A 20,652-nucleotide genomic window follows, 5' to 3' on the forward strand; every position below is an offset into this window, starting at 1 on the left:
TCGCGCACTCGCGCATTTGACGCTACTTGCAAGACAAGCGCAAACACATCGCGGGGCTTTACTTCTATGGGCCGTTTCCCCACCTGTCTATCTTACACCCTGACCAGAGCCTCCTAGATAAGTTACACTATGCCTGTCAGCTCCGAACACTGGCAAGCGGAAGGGAGAGGGCAAATAGTACGTGTGATTGCCATGCGGTGGGGCCACCTAGGCGTACAAACCTGTCATGTAGTGAAGCCAGCCATTTCTTCCGTAGGAGATTCAATGATGTCGCCCCACAGCACCGACAGCAAGAAATCTAAATGTTTTTGACTGACAGCTCGGGACCAGCTCGCCGTTTTCAACGGAATATTACTTCTTATTTTCCTACCTTTTCACCCGCACACGACCCGGCGCCAACTAATTCTATGCGCGCGATTCATGGTGACCGCCAAAGCCCCAAACTGCCGCCGAAGCAGACGGTCAAGCGGCCAAGCGTTCTCCGCGTTCGCGCTGCAGAAGCGAAGCCTGGCCGTGCTTGCTTCGTAGTTTCGCATTTTGTCTCAGCGAAACTCGTTTGAATCAGGGCAGTCACATCCAGAACGGTGTTCGGCATGTTGTTAAAAAAACATAAATATGATATATCTTCAATAATAAGGTAAATACAACATGCCAGAAAAATAGACAAAAACGAACGTCCGCCAGGCAGCGCTACCTAGCTGAACGTGCATGTTGTGAGGTGAAACATCGGGCCTGGACGCGTCTTGGAGAGGAGCTGACAGGCATACCTCGGCAAACCTCACTCATGAGGGCCCTCACTCACCCTCACTCACCCTCATCTTCACAGGCGAGGTGAGGGTGAGTGAGTTTCTGAACCAGGAAAATTCATGAGTGTGAGGGTGAGTGAGGGTGAGTGAGGGCCGTGAGGGCTGTGAGGGCAGTGAGGGCCGTGAGGGCCGTGAGGGCCGTGAGTGCCGTGAGGGCCGTGAGGGCCGTGGGGGCCGTGAGGGCGGTGAGGGCGGTGAGGGCGGTGAGGGCTGTGAGGGCGGTGAGGGCCGTGAATGCGGTGAGGGCGGTGAGGGCTGTGAGGGTGGTGAGGGCCGTGAGGCCGGTGAGGGCCATGAGTGCGTGAGGGCGGTGAGTGCGTGAGGGACCTTACGTGAGGCGCCCTTCAGGTCGAGCATCTTTCTCAGCAATTTTGGTGTTAATGGCGGGTTGTTCTCTAGCTTTCCCTAGATCGACACGAATTGCTGAGATCGGGTCCGGCTCGAAATAAGCAAGCAACTCGGAGCAATTCGAATACGTTTGAACCGGCTGCATCCAATCAGGGACGCAAAATTTTCACGTGATACCTGGTGACGGTGATGATGACACCCAAAGACTTGGTTCTGGTTTGAAATCGATCGTTTTTTTGGAAATAAACTGTTTCAGAAAGGTGCATTAGTATTCTTAACGAGATTTAAATGCATAAAAACACGTTTATAACGCGTAATTGTGTCTAAATAGTGCAAGAAAAATAAAATTTTATGATGACGATGGCAAATTGCAGCAATTGGATGCTGCGTGTGATCGCGGGCGGCCCGTGTTGCTGGTGTTGCGACGTAAAGTTTTTGGGCGAAATTGCCCCATCTGAGGCTGGCCTGAGTGGCGTGAGGGCCATGACTGACGTGAGGGGCGTAAGGGTGTGAGGGCCGCAAGGGCGGTGAGTGGCGTGAGGGCGGTGAGTGGCGTGAGGGCGGTGAGTAGCGTGAGGGCGGTGAATGGCGTGAGGGCGGTGAGTGGCGTGAGGGCGGTGAGTGGCGTGAGGGCCGTGAGGGCGTGAGGGCGGTGAGTGGCGTGAGGGCCGTGAGGGCGGTGAGGGCCGTGAGGGCGGTGAGTGGCGTGAGGGCGGTGAGTGGCGTGAGGGCGGTGAGTGGCGTGAGGGCCGTGAGGGCGGTGAGTGGCGTGAGGGCGGTGAGGGCCGTGAGGGCGGTGAGTGGCGTGAGGGCGGTGAGTGGCGTGAGGGCCGTGAGGGCGGTGAGTGCGTGAGGGCCGTGAGGTTCAGTGAGGGTGAGTGAAGGGCTGAAGGTGAGTGTGACTGTGAGGGTGAGGATGAGTGAGGGGCTGAGGGTGAGGGTGAGTGAGGGGCCTAGGTGAGTATGGCTGTGAGGGTGAGGGTGAGTGAGGGCGACCTAAAATGCCGACCTCTGCTGACAGGCATAGTGTAACTTATAGCGAGTTCGTTTCACACGCACTGGCACCGTTCGGGTTCTCTCCCAGAATGCATCGCCCTCACAGTGTTGCATGGAAAACTGGGCTCAACCGAACTCTCCAAATGCACCAAGTGCAGAAGACTGATGCTGCCGCCATCTATGTTGTAGAAAAGGTACCGACTTCAAACCGAAACCAGCGCCTTTCTGTTCGGAGTGATGCGTGGGAACGCGAAAATGCAGGTCGCTACCAACGTTTATCTACAAACGTTGGTCGCTGCAACCTGTAGTTTATAGTTGCGATGACTTCAAGCAGCTAGGCTGCCTTAGAGATAATTACAGACGGCGTAAATTTCCGCAACTAGCTGTCTACAAAGCAGGTGGTTGCGATCTTTTAATTCTTATAACCGTTTACACTGAAGAAAAAAAATCTGATGATGCTGTCCGAGTAGAAGCTTGATCCGTTTGAGCATGGTATTATGCGTGAACCACTGAAAGGGTAAGGCTTAAAACTAGCCTGTTGGAATATCCAGCAAAACTGGGACTTTCGATTTGGATCGTCATTACAGGTGGATTAGATATTAGCCTTGGTGAGGGCGTTGAGAACGAGAGCTTTCTCGAACAAAATACGACGGGGCGAGTTATCCGACGTAGGTAAATGTTAAACATGAAGATGTTGCCCAATCCTCGAATAAAGTCTCCATCTTTAGCTTTCTCTGATGCTTATTGGGCAGTCAGAGGTTTCTGCTGGGAGAGTTTTGTCGACAAATGTTAAATTTTTCACCCGCACACGTATGTTGATAGACATCTCGGGGGCTGCTGTTGCGTTTGTTCTGAGAATTTCTTTACACAATGGTATATTTCAGCGTTTTGTTCGGCAACAGAGCGATTTAAAACCTGCAAATAAATCACGGGTTGTCAATTGCTTCCTTCGTGAAATAGCAGACGCTCACAATTCAAGCTCGCGTTTGATTTCGTTGACCGCGAAACGCGATTTCTCTCAGAAAATCTACTTTTTCTTTTTCCTTTCGGTTCCGCGACACATCGTAGCAGACGAACCCTCGTCGTCTGCTCCCGCTCCTCGCCGGCCCCACCGGAGCGAGGCATGACGGGATTGCATTTTGGCGCACTCCCGATTTTCTCGGTGCAGCGAGTGCATGCACGCGTGGGGTGTCAGCGCTGAAACGAACTCGGAGAGTGCAACCACTCGTGGAGTGCCGGCCGAAACGAACCCGTTCCACGCTGCGAGTGGGCACCTATGGTGGCCACCATAGAGTTATTATAATAACTCTATGGTGGGAACGCGTGGGCACGAGTGCCGTGAAACGAACCCACTACCCTGACCTATGCATAGAATTCAACTTTGTTCTAATAGCCTTGTGCATCATGATTTCTCTTCCATGCCTTATTTTACTTTGAATACCGAGGTGTGTCTGTAATTTGTTTTGTTATGACTGATGTGTCACTCCTGTATTTAACGTCTTTGCATGTTGTACTAACTTATAGCGAGTTCGTTTCACGGCACTCGTGCCCACGCGTGCCCACTCGCAGCGTGGAACGGGTTCGTTTCGGCCGGCACTCCACGAGTGGTTGCACTCTCCGAGTTCGTTTCAGCGCTGACACCCCACGCGTGCATGCACTCGCTGCACCGAGAAAATCGGGAGTGCGCCAAAATGCAATCCCGTCATGCCTCGCTCCGGCGGGGCCGGCGAGGAGCGGGAGCAGACGACGAGGGTTCGTCTGCTACGATGTGTCGCGGAACCGAAAGGAAAAAAAGGTAGATTTTCTGATAGAAATCGCATCCCGCGGGCAACGGAATCAAACGCGGGCTTGAATTGTGAGCGTCTGCTATTTCACGAAGGAAGCAATTGACAACCCGTGATTTATTTGCAGGTTTTAAATCGCTCTGTTGCCGTCCAAAGGCTGAAATACACCAGTGTGTAAAGAAATGCTCAGAACAAACGCAACAGCGGCCCCCGAGATGTCTATCACCATCCGTGTGCGGGTGAAAGATTTAACATTTGTCGACAAAACTCCCCCAGCAGAAACCTCTGACTGCCCAATAAGCATCAAAGAAAGCTAAAGATGGAGACTTTACCCGAGGGTGGGGCAACATGATCATGTTTAACATTTACCTACGTCAGCTAACTTGCCCCGTCGTATTTTGTTCGAAAAAGCTCTCGTTCTCGACGCCCTCACCAAGGCTAATATCTAATCCTGACGATCGAAATCGAAAGTCCCAGTTTTGCTGGATATTCCAACAGGCTAGTTTTAAGCCGTACCCTTTCAGTGGTTCACAAATAATACCATGCTCAAACGGATCAAGCTTCTGCTCGGACAGCATCATCAGTTTTCTTCAGTGTAAACGGTTATAAGAATTGAAAGATCGCAACCAGCTGCTTTGTAGACAGCTGGTTGCGGAAATTTACGCCGTCTGTAATTATCTCTACGGCAGCCTAGCTGCTTGAAGTCATCGAAACTATAAACTACAGGTTGCAGCGACCAACGTTTGTAGATAAACGTTGGTAGCGACTGGCATTCTCGCATTCCCACGGATCACTCCGAACAGAAAGGCGCTAGTTTCGGTTTGAAGTCGGTACCTTTTCTACAACATAGATGGCGGCAGCGTCAGTCTTCTGCACTCAGGGCATTTGGCGAGTTCGTTTGAGTCCAGTTTTCCGTGCAACACTCTGTGAGTGCGATGCATTCTGGGAGAGAACTCGAACGGTGCCAGTGCGTGTGAAACGAACTCGCTATTAGCTTTCACGATGTTTCGGGTACGCAATAACATGGCCTCCGAGATCCCGAAGCGCGCGCGCGCGCTTCGGGATCTCGGAGGCCATGGCAATAAATACCAATATCAATTCTTACTGACCAGGTGGCGCGGAATGCCGCCCGTTTCAAAGGCTTCAGCTTCAGCCGTGTTCATTGATCCACCGTACGTTTTGAAGGCAACAACAACCGCATCGCGCGAAAGAGAAGTTTCACGTTCAAGGACTCACTCAACAAACAGGTACTGTTCCCAAGACTGAATCGTTTGTTAGGCGCGAGGCAATAGCTTTGAAATATACTTCGCAAGGCCCTGCTCACGGCCGTGGCTTCATGTGAGACTGCTTCAACGTCGACTTTTCGCGCTTTTGCGCACGAGTAGCGTCATCTGAAGCCGTGAAAACGGCGGGCTCGCCTGACCGTTCTAACCAATTAACAGACCAATTAAGATCTAAAAAAGAAAGAGAAGAAAAGACTCGCAGGTAAAGGAGTAGTGGATTTGGGTAGGCCCTGGGCTTTGCTGGCGAGGATGGAAGAACGGCGGAGGGAAAATTGAATGAAGTAAATAAAACTGATCAGCACAGCCGGGTACTTACAGGCGGGACAGAGCAAACTTGGGAATTCCTCCCGCGTGGCTCCGGCCCAATGCCTCAACCCTTTCCTCCAGTGGGTTCGGTGTTGGGGTAACGCCGGCAAGGTCTGACATGTGGAAAATTTCGCGGGGGGAGGGGATCGGATCTTTGTAGTTTCTTTGACCGATGTTGTAGTTTTAAACGGGCAGCGGGATCGAAAAAGTGCCTTGAAGGGCCGATGGATCCATGGATGTAAACGTTTATTGTTGCAACAAGGAATTGTGTGACACGGGCTTGGTCTTCACACGCTGAAGTCCCGTATGGAAGGACGACCCCAGGCCCGACTCCTCTGGATAGAGGAGCAGGGACTCCAAGGCAATATTAACTTCTGTAGGGTCTCCAGGTGCACTAATCCACTTTTCAAGGGTGACTGGCCTTGGATTGAAGGGGGGAGGGAATCAATGGCCTTTTTCCTGATTCGAAGAAAGTGTTGGCAGTTCCATAGGAAATGGATGAGGTCTGCTGCGAGGGTCTTGAGGCAGTGAGGGCAGGCTTTGGGCTTGGTAAGGTGGAAAAGCAGGGCTAAGACTGATTGGTCTTTTTTTTTTTTAATTTTTGCTGGTTTTGCTTGCACTGTCTCTCCACAGTCTTCTGGTGTGGGGAGTAAAAGAATTAGATGATAGAATCCTTCTCAGAAGCACAGCACAGTACGTCTCCTAGACAAGCCTTTGGGACGAGTCTCATGGAAGAGAGCCAAGCAGTCGTTTCTTTAGTTCTTGCCTGGTTTTCGTCAAGGTTCCTTTGGGGCCGTACCTCTAGCCGTCTTCAAGTGAGCTTCCTGGCGGGGAGGAGTCCCTGGTTGGCTGGGAGAGGAGGTACATTACCATCTCTCCTGCAGCCAGGTGGGCCGCCCTGTTCCCGGGAATCCCAGTGTGGCCGGGGATCCCGTGTATGGTGACCTGGCCGTCGTGCAGTTGTCTAGCCTTGTTTGCCATGAAGAGAATCCTCTTGATTGTTGGGCTGGTGGGGTCATATGTCCTGCATTATCTTATGACATCCTGAAGATCGGTTTACATGAGAATCGATTTGAGTGCTTTCCACTCGCTTTTGCAAAGTGTGTGGTAATTGGCTCTGTACATTACCTTAGACGCGTGTACGGTTTCGACTAAGATCGTTGCAATCTTCTCACTGGCTCCTCATTTTCTGGGCAATGCCTCGAATGAGTGCTGTGCCCTGCTGGGCGATTCCACGTCAGTTCATGCAATGATGGTCTGGGTCATAATTTTGATATTTTTGTAAAAAATATATATGAAAGCCATGTTCTTGGGAGGAACATTCAGCTATACATAAATGCCGTAACAATTTTTTTTCGCTGAGTGAAGCCCAAGGCGTGGAAATCAAGAAGACTTCACGATGCTACTTTGCACAGTCGTCATTTTCTCATCAAAGCTTTCACGTCACAATAATGTTTTTAATACATTTCACGACACATTCACAAAAAAAATTAAAATATCAATGAAATATTTTTTGGAAGAAAAAAAATCAAACATGGCATAAAAACATGTTTTAGATACATTCACAATTTTTTTTTTCAAATAAACTGTCTTTTATAATACTTCACAAAACATGTCAAAATGTGTGTCTTTAAATTATCTTTGCGAATATATGAAGGTAATATGCCCACCCTTAATTGTCTCCTTTTATTAACTTGGAAATGCAGCTGATTTCTCAAAATGTGGCAAGATTGGCGGTGATATTTAAAAAAACTCCATCTTTTATTTGTTTTTAACTTTCCTTGGCACTTTGCAGTGACTTGAACTAACTTGTAATGGCAAAACATTGAGTAACATATGACCTCCAAACGGGGAAAGCTACGACAAACCTTCACTCCGAGCGAGCCAACGTCTTCGTCATAGCGGCTTTGCCGCACAGCACCAAACATTTTTAGCGTTAGTTATGGCATGTATTTTATATTTTTCAAATTCTTTTTTCATAAGGGGTGGGTATAACTGACACAAAAAGGGACTTTGAGCTGGAATACCATTACTTTGCTTACAATTCACAAAAACAAAAGGGCCCCACTCTGCAAATTCGCTAACTATGCATACATAAGGTTAAATCTCTCAGTTGCGCAAGTGGCCACGTATACATCCGGCCTCTCGGCATATGATGACTTCCACAGATGAGATGCCTGAATTCCTCTCACAGCTTTTACGGTGGACCACTCTACTTGCTTCGCCGCACAAAACTCTCGAACCCGTTCTGCAGACAGGTGGAACATGCAGACATTTGTTACTTTTTCACGCAGCACTTCCACAAAGTCTTTAGCGGTGACAGTCGCTGAGTTGAGCGAAGATCTCAAGTTGGTGAGCATTGCATAGTGTTTAAGAACACCACCTACTCCATCACAAGCGCTTTTTCCGTGTTCAGTGGCTGAAAAGATCCATCTTGCCGAAGCGTATGGCTTCCGAGACAATTCATGCAATCGGAAGCGATCTTGAAATGCGCCGTCGCTCCGTCTGATACAAAAATTATTTCATGAAAGACTGGGTAGTGTTCATCAAGGTATACTCTTCTATGGCCTCCATGGCTAGAAGAGCGTGAGCTGTGTCATGTGTCGTGTCATCGCTGACAACGGCAAAGCTTTGCGTGCCTTGCGTGGACGTAACCACACATGTGAAGAGTGACACTTGAGTTTTTTTTCCAATGAAAACTCTGCACTTCGGTTGAGAAGATTATTGTCCAATTTTCCGCAAAATCGAAGTCAAACATCATTGCCTTGGGTAGTAAGGCGGTTCTTGTGTCACAAATCAGGCTTCGTTGAAGGTAAGGGATGTAAAAGTGCCTCATACACTTTTCGCTCCATGACTCTAGTTCCCTTAGGAAGGCGGAAGTGTCCATAACCCTTTTGACGAGTTCGCTGGCATCCCATAACGCAAAACAGATCTCTTCGTCTTCGTCGAGATGGAACGACTGTAGCGATATGCTCTGAACTTTTGGGCACTTTTCACAACGGTGCAGAAAGCAATCGTTCTGTGGAGCGCTGCAGAGGTAGATGCGCTTGAGGTTGCCTTTAGTAACTGTCTTCTTTGAGCCATTTGTTATTGCCGTTAAAAGCAACTGAAAATCGATGCAATATATGCATGCGCAGACCTCGTGCTCGGGACATTTTTTTGCCCATTTTGGTCGTAGGGAATAGAACTTAGAGATGCCTAGTTCTCGATGGGGATGGTCCTTCCTAAACAGCTGGTAAGCTTCCTTAATAGAGAGGGTCATAAACCTTTTTACGACTGGTTTTGTTGTCGTTGATCATGGCTTTGACGACGTCCTTTTTGTTGGGACTTTGAACAGGGCATGCGAGGTCGTTGCGTGTGTAGTACTCAAGTGCAACCCTCACGTCTTCGGCATTCACCTTTTTCCCCATGTAAGGATCAGGGGTTGCCCATACACCACCTTTACGCTTCAGTTTTCTTGTTCGATCAATCATGTAGGCAGTTGCTTCTGGCACCAGAAGCAGTATTTCTTTCTTCAAAATGCTTGGTGGCAGGAGCGTGTACAATCGCTTGCGTTACTGGTGGGAATTGCGTGCCTTCAGCGCTTCACGGAACGCATCAAACCACTCCGCGCAGTGCTCACAACTGTCTTTGCCGGTTTTCAGGCCATAAACGCTTGACTGCTTTCTTCTAATCAAAGAACTCACTTGAGCTTGATTTGTCTAAAATATGCTTCGCACCTTTTTTTTATTGGTTTTACATGGTTTCAATGGAATTACCAGCGGACTAGCAGCACACAAGTTTTGACTCACTTCAGCCAGAATTTCATCAGAGTCCCGGAAAGAAGAATTTGATGTACTGGCGTTGTGAGGAGAAGCAATCTCTTTCTGGGGGTATTTGTAGCAATGTTGGCATAAAAGGTCAGATTCATTCACTGTCCGTGAAGCCAGTAGTTTTTCTAACCGCACTTTGTTGAATCTCCCTACAGGTACAAGGTGCTTATCGCTGTACATTTTCTTCTTGTGTCTTCGTAGATAGTTCACACAGAACATTCGCACGGTGCTGAATCGTCGGGCCATTGCTGTTCGATCTGACACTAAACTCTTACTCGCTTCGTAAATGACAGAACTTGAAACGCCCTCGCAAACGCCTTTTTGAGAGATTCTGAATTCCTCTCTCTCGGCTCCAAATATCCGGTCAGAGTTCTGAAAGAAAATGTCCTTGTGGTTATCAACTTCTCTCTTCCCTCATAGATATAATCGGTGCGTCGTGCATGTTTAAGCTGGTGTTGTTTGCTTGTAGTCCCACTTATTGAGCACCAAAGACACCGAGCAGTCTATGTATGATTGCTCATTATGTTAAAAGGACACTGACAGGGTATTATGCTCGCCAAGGTTTTCATTTTAAAGCGCAGCTTTTAGACGCCCGTTTCCGGCTTGAGCGGCGTCGGCGTAATTGTGCGGTGCATTATGGGTAGGGCTCCGTGTTTTCGGAGTTTATTTTTCGTCAAATTCGGAGGGTATTTTTCGGAGTTTATTTTTTGTCGAAGATTCGGAGTTTATCGGAGTTTATATTTGTTTGACTCCCAATTCTCCGAAATTGGGAGTTTAATTTTGCAGTGTTTCCTATTGAACATAAATATGTATATAATAACCGGATGTAAACGTATGCCAAATAAAAAATAAAATGTGCTTGTATCGATTAAAATTGCTTCAGTTGATTTTGACGTTCGTGCCATTGCCATTGGCATTATTAATTTGTCCCACTACAAAAGTGTTGCTTCGATAAACGTCGATATCTTAAAATCAATAAACTCCCGGGGGCAGTCGCTAGGAAGCTCGTAGTCATCCCATCCTATTCCATCAATCTAGCCCGCGGCCGTGCGAGGTGGAGTGGTTAAGGATGTAATAGAAAGTTTCAACTGTCCCACTTCTCTATTTAATACAATCTCTATGGTCCATAGCTTTCATTGTTACAAAAACATACCCTCTCCTTTCTCTAAGTCACAAATCGCATGGCTCAAACTGGAAACAAAAGAGTGGCTTTTGTCGTGACCCGAATGTACTATGACCTGCTGCCCTGAACCAACCTCGACGATACAAGCGGCATGACCCCTTTTGACAACGGTCTGAGATTTGAAAAATAATTATGGTGCCATTTTCTCAGGACCATTGACTCTGTGCTGATCAAATTGTTAAAAATAAATAAATGTCTTTTACTTTTTTTTTGCGGGGGGGGGGGGGGGGGGGGGGGGGTGGCATTGGCACATAAACATTCGGAGTTTATCGGATAAATCCGAATTGACCAAAATTTTACCCGCTCGGAGTTTTTCGGATTTATCCGAAAACACGGAGCCCTAATTATGGGAAATGTCCCATAATGCAATGCGCAGGACTCGTGACGTCACGACGGTCACATGACGTCATGAGGGTCACATGACGTCACAACGGTCGCATGGCGTCACGAAGGTCACGTGATGCCACGAGGGTCACGTGACCTTTGTGGTGTCACGTGACCCTCGTGGCGCCAGGAGAAGGGAAGACGGGAGGAGGAAGGGTATACCCTCCCCTCAGTGCCCTTCCCTCCTCCTCCTCAAGAGCTGCGCTCTAATTCGGCATTACAGGGAGTTGTAAACGTCTTTCATTTTTTACATGACATATGAGAGCCCAACGACCCAGAAAACAATTCGCGGCTCGAAATTCGTTTTCATTCCACCTCAAAACCGCTGATCGAGAATTGGCCGGTTTGAGTCGAGCTTACTCTCTTCTCCGTGGTCACGTGCAGTTTTCTATGGTTTAGACACAACCTCCAAATGTAATCTAACTTGTCTGCCATCGAAGGTACGCACACAGTATTAAAAATAGAAAAGAAATATGATACCCATTTCTTGTGGCTTCTAAAAAGCTGCAAATACGTTGATTGGGAAAAATAAGTTGCATAACCACGTGACCTCCTGCAACTGTCTCCTCCTCTATATCTCTTTTTCCTCCCCCATTTTGGTTTCGGTTTTGAGCAGTTGTGTTTTTTTACTTGATTAAAATAATAAGTGACGCTGAGCAAAATATTCATTGGGTAGTCTTCGGGCAGCATAATAAATTGCCTGGCAAAAAAATAAAAAATAAATTTTGAGGGGTGTTAGTCTCCCATTACAGGGAGATGCGGATCGAAAAATGGAAACTTTTGCAAAAAAATTTACTTAGGGGTTTTATGGTGTTTAATTATCTTTGATTGATATTTTAATATAAGAAAAGTAAGGACCATTAATAAAGCGAAATTAGTCAAATAAGTATTGTAGAAACTGGCAGCCCAGAACTGCATAAATTAGAGCCTTTATTGTGTGCGCGGTTCTTCAAATGGTTGTCGTTGGCACCACATTGTCTACGCTTATCGCAGTCTTCTGCAGCATCGATTTCTGGCAAAATTATTAACAAAAATTATTTCTCCCTACGGTAACATTCAAACACATTTTTCCTTTATGTAATTTTGGGGTCATCTTTGCAGACAAGAGCTTTTGTTTTTATTATTGTCCTATACAACCCCATTGGACCCCATTGGGAACACCCAATGGGGTCCAGCTATAGAGTTACCTCAGATTTGGTATAGTGCAAGCCCTAACTCCTTTAACTGTTAGTATTTTTACCATACTGGCAATGCCAAAAAGGACGTGGTTGTTTTGAGACACCTTTAAACTCTAAGTCAGGTGGCACAGGCTGCCATCCATTACTAGACACAGGCATTTCCTTTCCTCATCCATTCATTATAGTTATCCTGAAATTACGAAATCCTTGGTGTCTCTTGTGTATTACTCTCATAGGTGTCTGAGTAGCTTGTGGTGTTGGAGGGTGTGCTCATTTTGTTCTTAATTGCTGTCATTACTCATTGCATTTGGTTCCTAGCATCTCAAGTGGTCCCGTGCGTCCCTCTTGATCTTACGAGACTCCCTACGAACCTGACCTTGGGCCGCGATTGGAATGGAACCAATTCAGTCCTCAAGTCGTGGTGAGTTTTTTTGTTTGTTTCCATTTCTTTTGTAAATAGAGGGCAGTGTCGGTGTCTAGACTCCAGGCGGTCATGGTCTAGAGCAGTGCTTCTTGTACAGCTGTCCAGAGACTCCTTGGGGTCTGTGCCGATTCGGAGATCCTCCACCAGGGGAGCAAAGAGGCCAGATGAAAATGTGCAGGGTGATTGGGTTTTTCTTCCAAGGAGAGGGAGGCAAGCAGCGAAATTGAATTTGAGGAGAGGTGCCTGAAAGCGGCGAATTAACGTTGGGCAAGCTAAGCAAGCTAACAAAATCAGTTAAGAAGGCAGTGAAGTAAGCGGAAAGAGATATGAGAGAGTTGAGATTGAAAAAGAAGCCTACTGTGCAGAAATATTTTGATTAAGAAAATATAACTTCTTTGGCAATTCAAAAAGAAGTTTGCTCTTTTTGTTTGATCTTAGGATCCCAGGAATTGAAACTTATGGTTGTGCAACGTCTATTTCCCTACTAAAAATGTGGTAGAAGTTTGTGCCATGCCCCTTTCTGAGCAGAAATATCTGGAGCACAAAATGCAGTCAAGGTGCCGGCGGCGTGACCACGGGCACACGTCAGCCAGTCACAAGGATCACATCTTTAAAAGGGAAATAGACGTCGCGCAAGCTTAATTTTTGGATTTATAGGATGCTTGGAGCATGTAAGATAAGTTATCACCACATTAGATTATTTGCAGACGATTGCGTTTTATACAAAGAAGTTAAGTCCTATCAAGACGAAATAGCTTTGAATAATTGCTTTGAAAGGATACTTTCTTGGTGTTGGGAATGGCAAATGAAGCTTAATACCTCAAAAACTCTTTCAGTGTCCATTATGTGAAAAATGTGTCTCCTGGAATTTGTTTATTGTATTGATGGTCAGCCTATTCAATCCGTTGGAGAGTACAAGTATTTGGAGTTATATTTTAGTTATAAACTCTTTTGGGACAAGCACTTTGATTACATTACAGACTATGGTCTTTAAAACGTCTCCTGAGGCACTTTCCTCCAACACAAAACTAGTTTATAAAACAATATTCAGGCCAATTTTAGAATACGCAAAGGTTGTCTGGGACCTGTTCACTAAAATTAATATTAATAAGCTAGAAGGCATACAAAGAAGAGCAATACGGTTTGTTTACAACACAAATGAAACACAAAGCTTCCCTTCAGAAATGGTGCAACAAGCTAACCTACTAACATTAAGCGAAAGAATGTAGAGAGATAGATGAAAGATACTATTCTCAAGGATTCAGGGTAAATTAGACATTGGCATTTCAAGATTCATTACATTTTGAGGTAGATTAAGCACTAGATCATCTCATGCATATTCAATGCTTAAGTATCAAGTACGATTGGACACATTGAAATACTCCTTTTTCCTTAGGTCAATTGTTCAATGGAACAAGCTGCTCGCTGATGTCACCAATTCAGACTGTACTGACTATTTTATCGATGAGGCCACTATCTTTTTTCCAAAATAGATTGAATTTTGTTTTCTCACGTTCAGATGGTTTGGTAATATTTATTGTTTTGTATGCTGGGTGCTATATATATTGCATAATGTTTTGGAACACATTTCTTCACGCTGATGTCACCAATTCAGACTCTATGTCTTGTTAATATTTATTGTATTGTATGCTCGGTGCTATATATATAACGTATAATGTTTTGGGCCACATTATCCCTGGTGTTCAATTGTATTCTTTTTATTTTTTCTATTGTTTTGTGCCTCCTACCACAGCCCTTTGGGCCAGGTAGTATTGATAAATAAATAAAATAAATAAAGAAGAGACAATCACAGGAACATCTTCAGTGCACCTTTAAACAAATTTCTCATTTTTAAGCCGATTTAAATAACTATGTGTTCCTGACTCTTAGGGATACGGGCCATTCGTAGAAAGACAATTCGTAGTAGGGCAACTCGTAGCAGGGCAGTTCGTCACTGGGGCAACTTGTTGAAAAGTTGGAGATAATGTTTAAAAATCATGTTGCCCACATACTAGCTTTTTTAGCGTTCGGTTGCTTTTGTTATTCAGCTTCTGTGTAGCGTTCTGTTTAGGAAGTTTAGTCTTCTGTTTCTTTACAAGTTGATTAACATTTTACTTAACCTTGGAAGCACAGAATATAAAACTTTCAGGTCTCCTTTGTAATCCACCTCCACGTTTTCTCTGCGCATGTGCGACACGGAAAGGATGTACCTCGTCCGCATGCGTGACAGACATGCGCATGCATGACCAAAATGTTTATCATCCCTTTTTTCCATTAGCAACACAGGTGCCAGGATCGTGGTGGACAAGACATAATTAGTCAGTGTCTATTAGAACTTAGTAAAAGTCTAATTTCTTCTGTCGAGAAAAAAGTAAACAAATCAAAAAAGGGGGTTGCTGGTAATTGTACACATTTAGAAAATTCCCGTGAAATACCTAGGAAGCGCCTACCCCACTTTCACTGAAAACTCTGTTAATCTTGACATGGGCGCTTGTTCAGTCAAATCGGTAAAAACCAAGATGGCAGTAAATGAAGAGCTTTGAAGGTAGGGAGGGTGAATGGAATCTGAGAAAGCACATTTATTTTCACATCGTGGATGATGGGGTCCCCTTATCATTTATCATGCGAAAATAAATGACCTAGTACTTATTCATTTTCACTGAACCCAGAAAACAACTCATCTGAGTCAGTGCAGAATAGGAGGTCATTGCGCTCATGACAAGTAGTTTTTCCCTTTCGATCGCAAGAAAGTGGATATTCCCGTCATCGCCACTGGCGGTTTGTGGCTGCCGTAAAGGGGTGAATATTTTCGGCTGATGCCGGCGCTTTGGGGAGGGTGGGCACTCAACATACAATTTGCAGAATTCCCAAGTTTGAGAAATGTTAATAGTGGGCGCTTGCACGAAGTGTGCGTTTCTGCAATATTTTACGGTGTTCTCGATAAGCATCAGAAACGCTTAAAAATAAGAAATATCGGTTAACAGTTCGATGAAGGGTCATTGTGACAAACTACCCTATGGCAAAGTGCACTATGTGACGATTAGGCCTGTCACCAGTTGACGTGTTGCAAATTGTCATTCAACAAATGGTCCTACAGCTGTTCCTGACACATGTACAGTTGCCGAGTGATTTTTCGGACGTCGATTATTCGGACGTTTTTGCCGAACCGTCACTCACCTCATAAAGTTAATGTATAGGGTGGTTCAAGTCACCAGGCTCGATCTAAAATGGACCGTAAAAATCGACGCCTGCACGTAGCCATCCAAACTTTTCGTCAAAGGTGTAATTCACAGGTCGGTCTTTCCTTGTAAAATTACAAAGCGTAGCTCTCTTTCTGTAAAAAATAAGGCCAAGAAACTTGCCAGGGTCTTTGGCGGGCAGCAATGCAGACAGGGGTTCAGTAGTGGGGTGTGTTTGGCGTTCATATTGATAGACGGCGCTACCTCCTCATCGCGACGGCTCGCGACTACCGTGGTTTATTAAAATGAATATAATCCTTGTGAAATGTACCTTTGGGTAAAAAAATAAATGCGAACAATAAAAGCAAAACTTAAAGTCAAAAAAAGCGTCTGCATAACGGCGGCGCTTTTGCTGCCAACGGATTTTGTCTGCGTGTCGTCTGCTATCTTTCGCTGGTCGGCTGCACCTTCAGACGCTGCTCCCGACGGATTTCACCGAGCAAGACGTCTCTTGTGGATGTGGTGTGCTTGAGTGTTGTGCACGAGCACGGTGTGTGTGAAGGCATCTCCAAATGCCCCTCCGCGAGCCCAAACTTTGTCGCGTCTACGCCGAAGCCTTCTCGAGCAGGACCATGCCTGTGTCACTGTCATGCTTTGGGTTAGTAAAGTTAGTGGCGCTTCGCGCGAAGCCTGTCGCGGTGTTTTGTCTCGATCTGTACGTAACGGCGGCCTACGATTCTTTATCGCGGTAGCAAACGTCGATTTCTCTCTTGCACAACGGTGCCACGGTGCGATGTTTGAATTTTGCAACACTGTGGGGTGGTGAACAGGTTCGGTCTGTCCTCGCTGGCGTCTGCTCGTCGTCTCCCTCGTGTGAATGCGCTTAGGAGACGGACGAACCGTGGACATGTCGTCACGTGATCAATCCGTCCACGGATCAGTTCGTCGTGTGAATACCCGTTTCACAGGGAAAATAGTGTCTTTCCCCAAAACAATATGGAAAATATATTCTCAATTTAGCGGTTCGAGCCAGTTTGAATTTGTTTTTTTTTGTTTTTTTCGTGGTGCAAAACTGAACCGAAAACCGTCAACCCAAAGCACCAAGGAGCATGCTACGAGTGAAGTGACACGTGCTGCATGTGCTGCAGTCTGCAGCAGAAGCTGTTTTAAAGCAAAAACCTAAAGCAAATGGGGCATCTTCTTTGTGCATTCGTGAACGCCCTATTTTGGTAATTTACTTCAAATCTTTTATGTGGGGAAGGTGAGCGCATGAGGCGTGTTGACCTACATTCCTAGCATTTTCGGTGATGCTAGGATAATTTAGCAATAGGTCTATTACTCTGGCTGGCGTCGTCTATTTCGTGTTGCTTTGTCGAGCCTCGCATAGCTTCCACAGTGCATGACTGCTGCACTGTGGAAGCTACACTCGCAGTGATGTGATTGTTGCGCCCAAGGGCTCAACCTGCTACATCCTGCTACATTTTACCGAAATGTGAGGAATTTGTACCAACATTGCGCAGAAACTTCATTTCACATTAATAATCCTGGAAATGAATTGCTCAGGCCTTGCTACCCAGCCGGATTGTTATGATATGCCTGTGCAGGTTTTCAGAACTTTCGATAATCACCTCAGATAACATACTATTCAATTTGATTTCGCGTCACACACTGGCGCCACTAGGAAGTTTGGCAATTATTCTCATGTTGATTGTTTGTCCTGGCAGGTTAGTATCGTTGAGTGGGTTGCTCCGCACGCACTGATGTACTGCAGTGACGCGACAAACGCAAAGTAGTCATCGAGATTTCGCTTGTCTTGCTTCACCGCAGTGCACTCGCGTGCTCAGGGGAAAGCACTCCTCGAAAGCTAGACGTAGCACAATCTCTGAATAAAACTTCGGCTTGTATACACCTCTCTGATGTTTACAGATCTATACAAATCCGCAGCTCAGCGTGGGATATTCACAACCAAACACACACGGGCTCTTGTCTTGAGGAAAACGCGCGTCATACGCACAAACTCTGAAGATGGAGCTTGCCTGAGGCCTAGGATGACGAGACGTCCCGTTTTGGCCGGGACAGTCCCGTTTTCGAGGTCCGTTTTTGCCGTCCCGTCTTTTTGACCCAATAAAGAATCATGTCCCGTTTTCGCAGGGGCGCATAGTTTCGAAATTGGCACCAAGCGAGCTGAAGCAAACCGAAACTATGCCTGCTCGTTAAAAGGGAATTGTACAAAAATAACCGTAGGTACTTTAAGATATTTACCCAGAGAGTAAGACCTATAACTGTTGTTGCCCATAAACACTTTTTCTCGACGCGTGTGTAGAAATATTCTTTTGAGTTATTGCATATAGCACGCATGTAGAATCTCGGTTGGCAACACTACACTATTTTTCAAAAATGGCGAAGAAACGCACGTGTGTTTTCAACGAAGATCTTCGCAATGAGTATACGTTTCTTAGCCCAACATACTGTAACAGCAGAGTTCTTTGTCGAACCTGTGGAACGTGTTTTTCCCTTGCGCATGGAGGCCGTAGCGACATCAGCCAGCGCATCAGAAGTCAGAAGCACAAGAACGCGGAGAAGGCCAGATCCGTGAGTGCCAGCGTGTCTTCGTTTTTCCTTCAAAACTCTGATGCTGACAAAGTGGCCGCTGCAGAGGCGTTGTTCGCCTACCACACCATCAGACACGGGCAGACATTTCGGTCTAATGACTGTACGTCGCAACTGATTAAAAAACTCTTCCAGCCCAAGTACTGTAGTGCGCGTACAATGTGCGAAGTAATAATCTGCAATGTCTTGGCACCCTTGTCGTTGGAAGAACTGACAGCAAGTCTCAACAGCTGTTCCTACGTCACGCTGAGTGTAGATGCGTCGAACAGGAAAGAGCAAAAGATGTTTTCTGTCCTGGTGAGGTACTTTGATCCAAGAAGCGGGGAACAAACAAAAGTGTTGGAGTTCTCTTCTCTCAGTGGCGAAACATCCAACCTCCAAACTCCGTATCTCAATACGGTCATTGAGAAGTATTCCCTGCAGACCAAGGTTGTGGGTCTTTGTGCAGACAACACGAACACAAACTTCGGTGGCGCCAAGCGATTGGGGCAGAACAATGTGTGGCGAAAGCTGCAGAAAGCTCTGGGGAGGAATGTTATTGGCATTGGCTGTGGTGCCCACATCGTGCACAACTGCCTGCAGTCAGGAGTCGATTGCTTGCCCTTTTGACGTGGAGAGCTTCGCCGTAAAGGTTTACAAGTACTTCCACATATACACAGTGAGAGTGGAAGAGCTCAAGGAGTTTTGTGCGTTTGCTGGCATAGAGTATGCCAAACTTCTGGAACATGGAAGCACGCGTTTCCTGTCACTCGGTCCAGCACTTGAGCGAATTCTGAAAATATTTGAAGGGCTGCGCTCCTATTTTCTCTCGCAAGAAAAGTGCCCGGCGGTGTTGAAAGCACATTTTGAGCACCCATGCACTGAGCTGTGGCTTCTATTTGCAAAGATTCAGACAAACATGTTCCAAAAAACAGTGGCCTTACTTGAAAAAACTGACATCTCTGCAACAGAAGCAGCCTTGCACATAGCCACTCTAAGAGATGTGCTTGTGGCCAGAAAACAAGAGCTGTTCGTGACAACGGATGTTAAACGTCATCTCCAAGAGCTTGTTGAAGCTGGTAGCATCAAAGAAAATGATTTCATGAAAGTGGTGTGTGACTTCTATGGAACCTGCATAGAATACCTCGACAAATGGCAAGATAACTATGGAGCTACTGCAAACCTGAAATGGGTACTGCTGCGAAAAATGCCAGAATGGCAAGAAATTCAAAGCAGCCTCGAAGAATTGGTGTCATTCCTTGAGCTTACAACAAAAGAAGACTTTGAAGAGGCACTATTTTACCAGTGGACCATTGTCAAGAAAAGCATTGAAAAGAAACTAGAAGATTGGAACTCTTCAGGTATTACAGTCTCTGAGAGATGGGTGGAAGTCTTTAAAGAGATGAAAACAGAGAATGTATGCTGTGCCGAGATTTCCCGGGTTGTGGAACTGGCTCTGTGCTTCCCTGGAACGACGGCTCCAGTGGAGCGCGTCTTCTCAATTATGAACTCCATGTGGACAAGCGAGAAGTCTCGTCTTCTTGTCTCAACGTTGCGAGCAATGCTACTTGTGCAGTTGAACTTCCCATATAAGTGCGCAGACTTTTATAACCGAGTCTTGCAGGATAAAGTCCTGCTTAGGAAACTTCAGTCGTCGGCAAAATACGCCCACACCAACGAAGGACCCGAAGCAGGACCTTCCAAATGAGTGCATGAGTGCATGCAACTGAACTGTGAGCAGTTATTTCATTAAATGTTTTCTCCCAAACTCAATCTTTGTTACTCACTCCCCCCCCCGTTGGGATGTCCCGTTTTCTACCTTGAGAAATATGGTCACCCTACTGAGGCCCTTTATTGGAAGGGTCTGGACTCTATATTTGAGTGTGCTGTTTTAAGTGGATGCTGAGAATGAACTCCCATTAATAGGCTGGTAAGACCGGTAATCTTGATGGTGCGGAATGCGCGTTGCAAAAGAACTTTGGATGCTCGCCGTCAGCACGCGCTCAGCAGACGCGCATGCAACTATGGCCGCCAATGAATACTCCCCATACGATAGACTGCGATATCCTGGTGGCATCTTTTTTTCAATTCCAGATTCGTATAGATACTTTGGTATTCAACAAGATTTATATGGACTCTTCGGTAGGCTTATGTTTATACTTTGCTTTTGTCTAAATTAAGACTTGCAGTTTTATTGCAACCTCTAGAACTTACAAGTTTTTGTGCTTTTAATTATTGTATTATATTATTTCAGTGGAATTTCTTACCTAAATATCCATTCACGGCAGCTTGTGCTGTCCTTGATCGGTCATATTGTTCCGTGTCTGGTGCTTTTACATGCTACTAAATGGCTAATTCTGTGTTTGAGGGAATCGCTCCT

General features: G+C 46.0%; 1 protein-coding gene across 1 annotated transcript in view; it reads left to right on the top strand.

The window, feature by feature from the left end:
- The first annotated feature begins 4,992 nt into the window (after nucleotides 1-4,992).
- LOC120841822 (zinc finger protein 525-like) overlaps nucleotides 4,993-20,652 on the top strand; it is a 33,234-nt gene continuing 17,574 nt past the window's right edge. The window contains exons 1-2 of the mRNA XM_042294508.1: nucleotides 4,993-5,181; nucleotides 12,399-12,501. Coding sequence (XP_042150442.1) covers nucleotides 12,474-12,501 — 28 coding nt within the window. The 5' untranslated portion in view covers nucleotides 4,993-5,181; nucleotides 12,399-12,473. The remainder of the gene's footprint in view (nucleotides 5,182-12,398; nucleotides 12,502-20,652) is intronic.

This window comes from Ixodes scapularis, unplaced genomic scaffold (genome assembly GCF_016920785.2).
Source record: "Ixodes scapularis isolate PalLabHiFi unplaced genomic scaffold, ASM1692078v2 PGA_scaffold6__148_contigs__length_123643588, whole genome shotgun sequence".
Taxonomy (NCBI): domain Eukaryota; kingdom Metazoa; phylum Arthropoda; class Arachnida; order Ixodida; family Ixodidae; genus Ixodes; species Ixodes scapularis.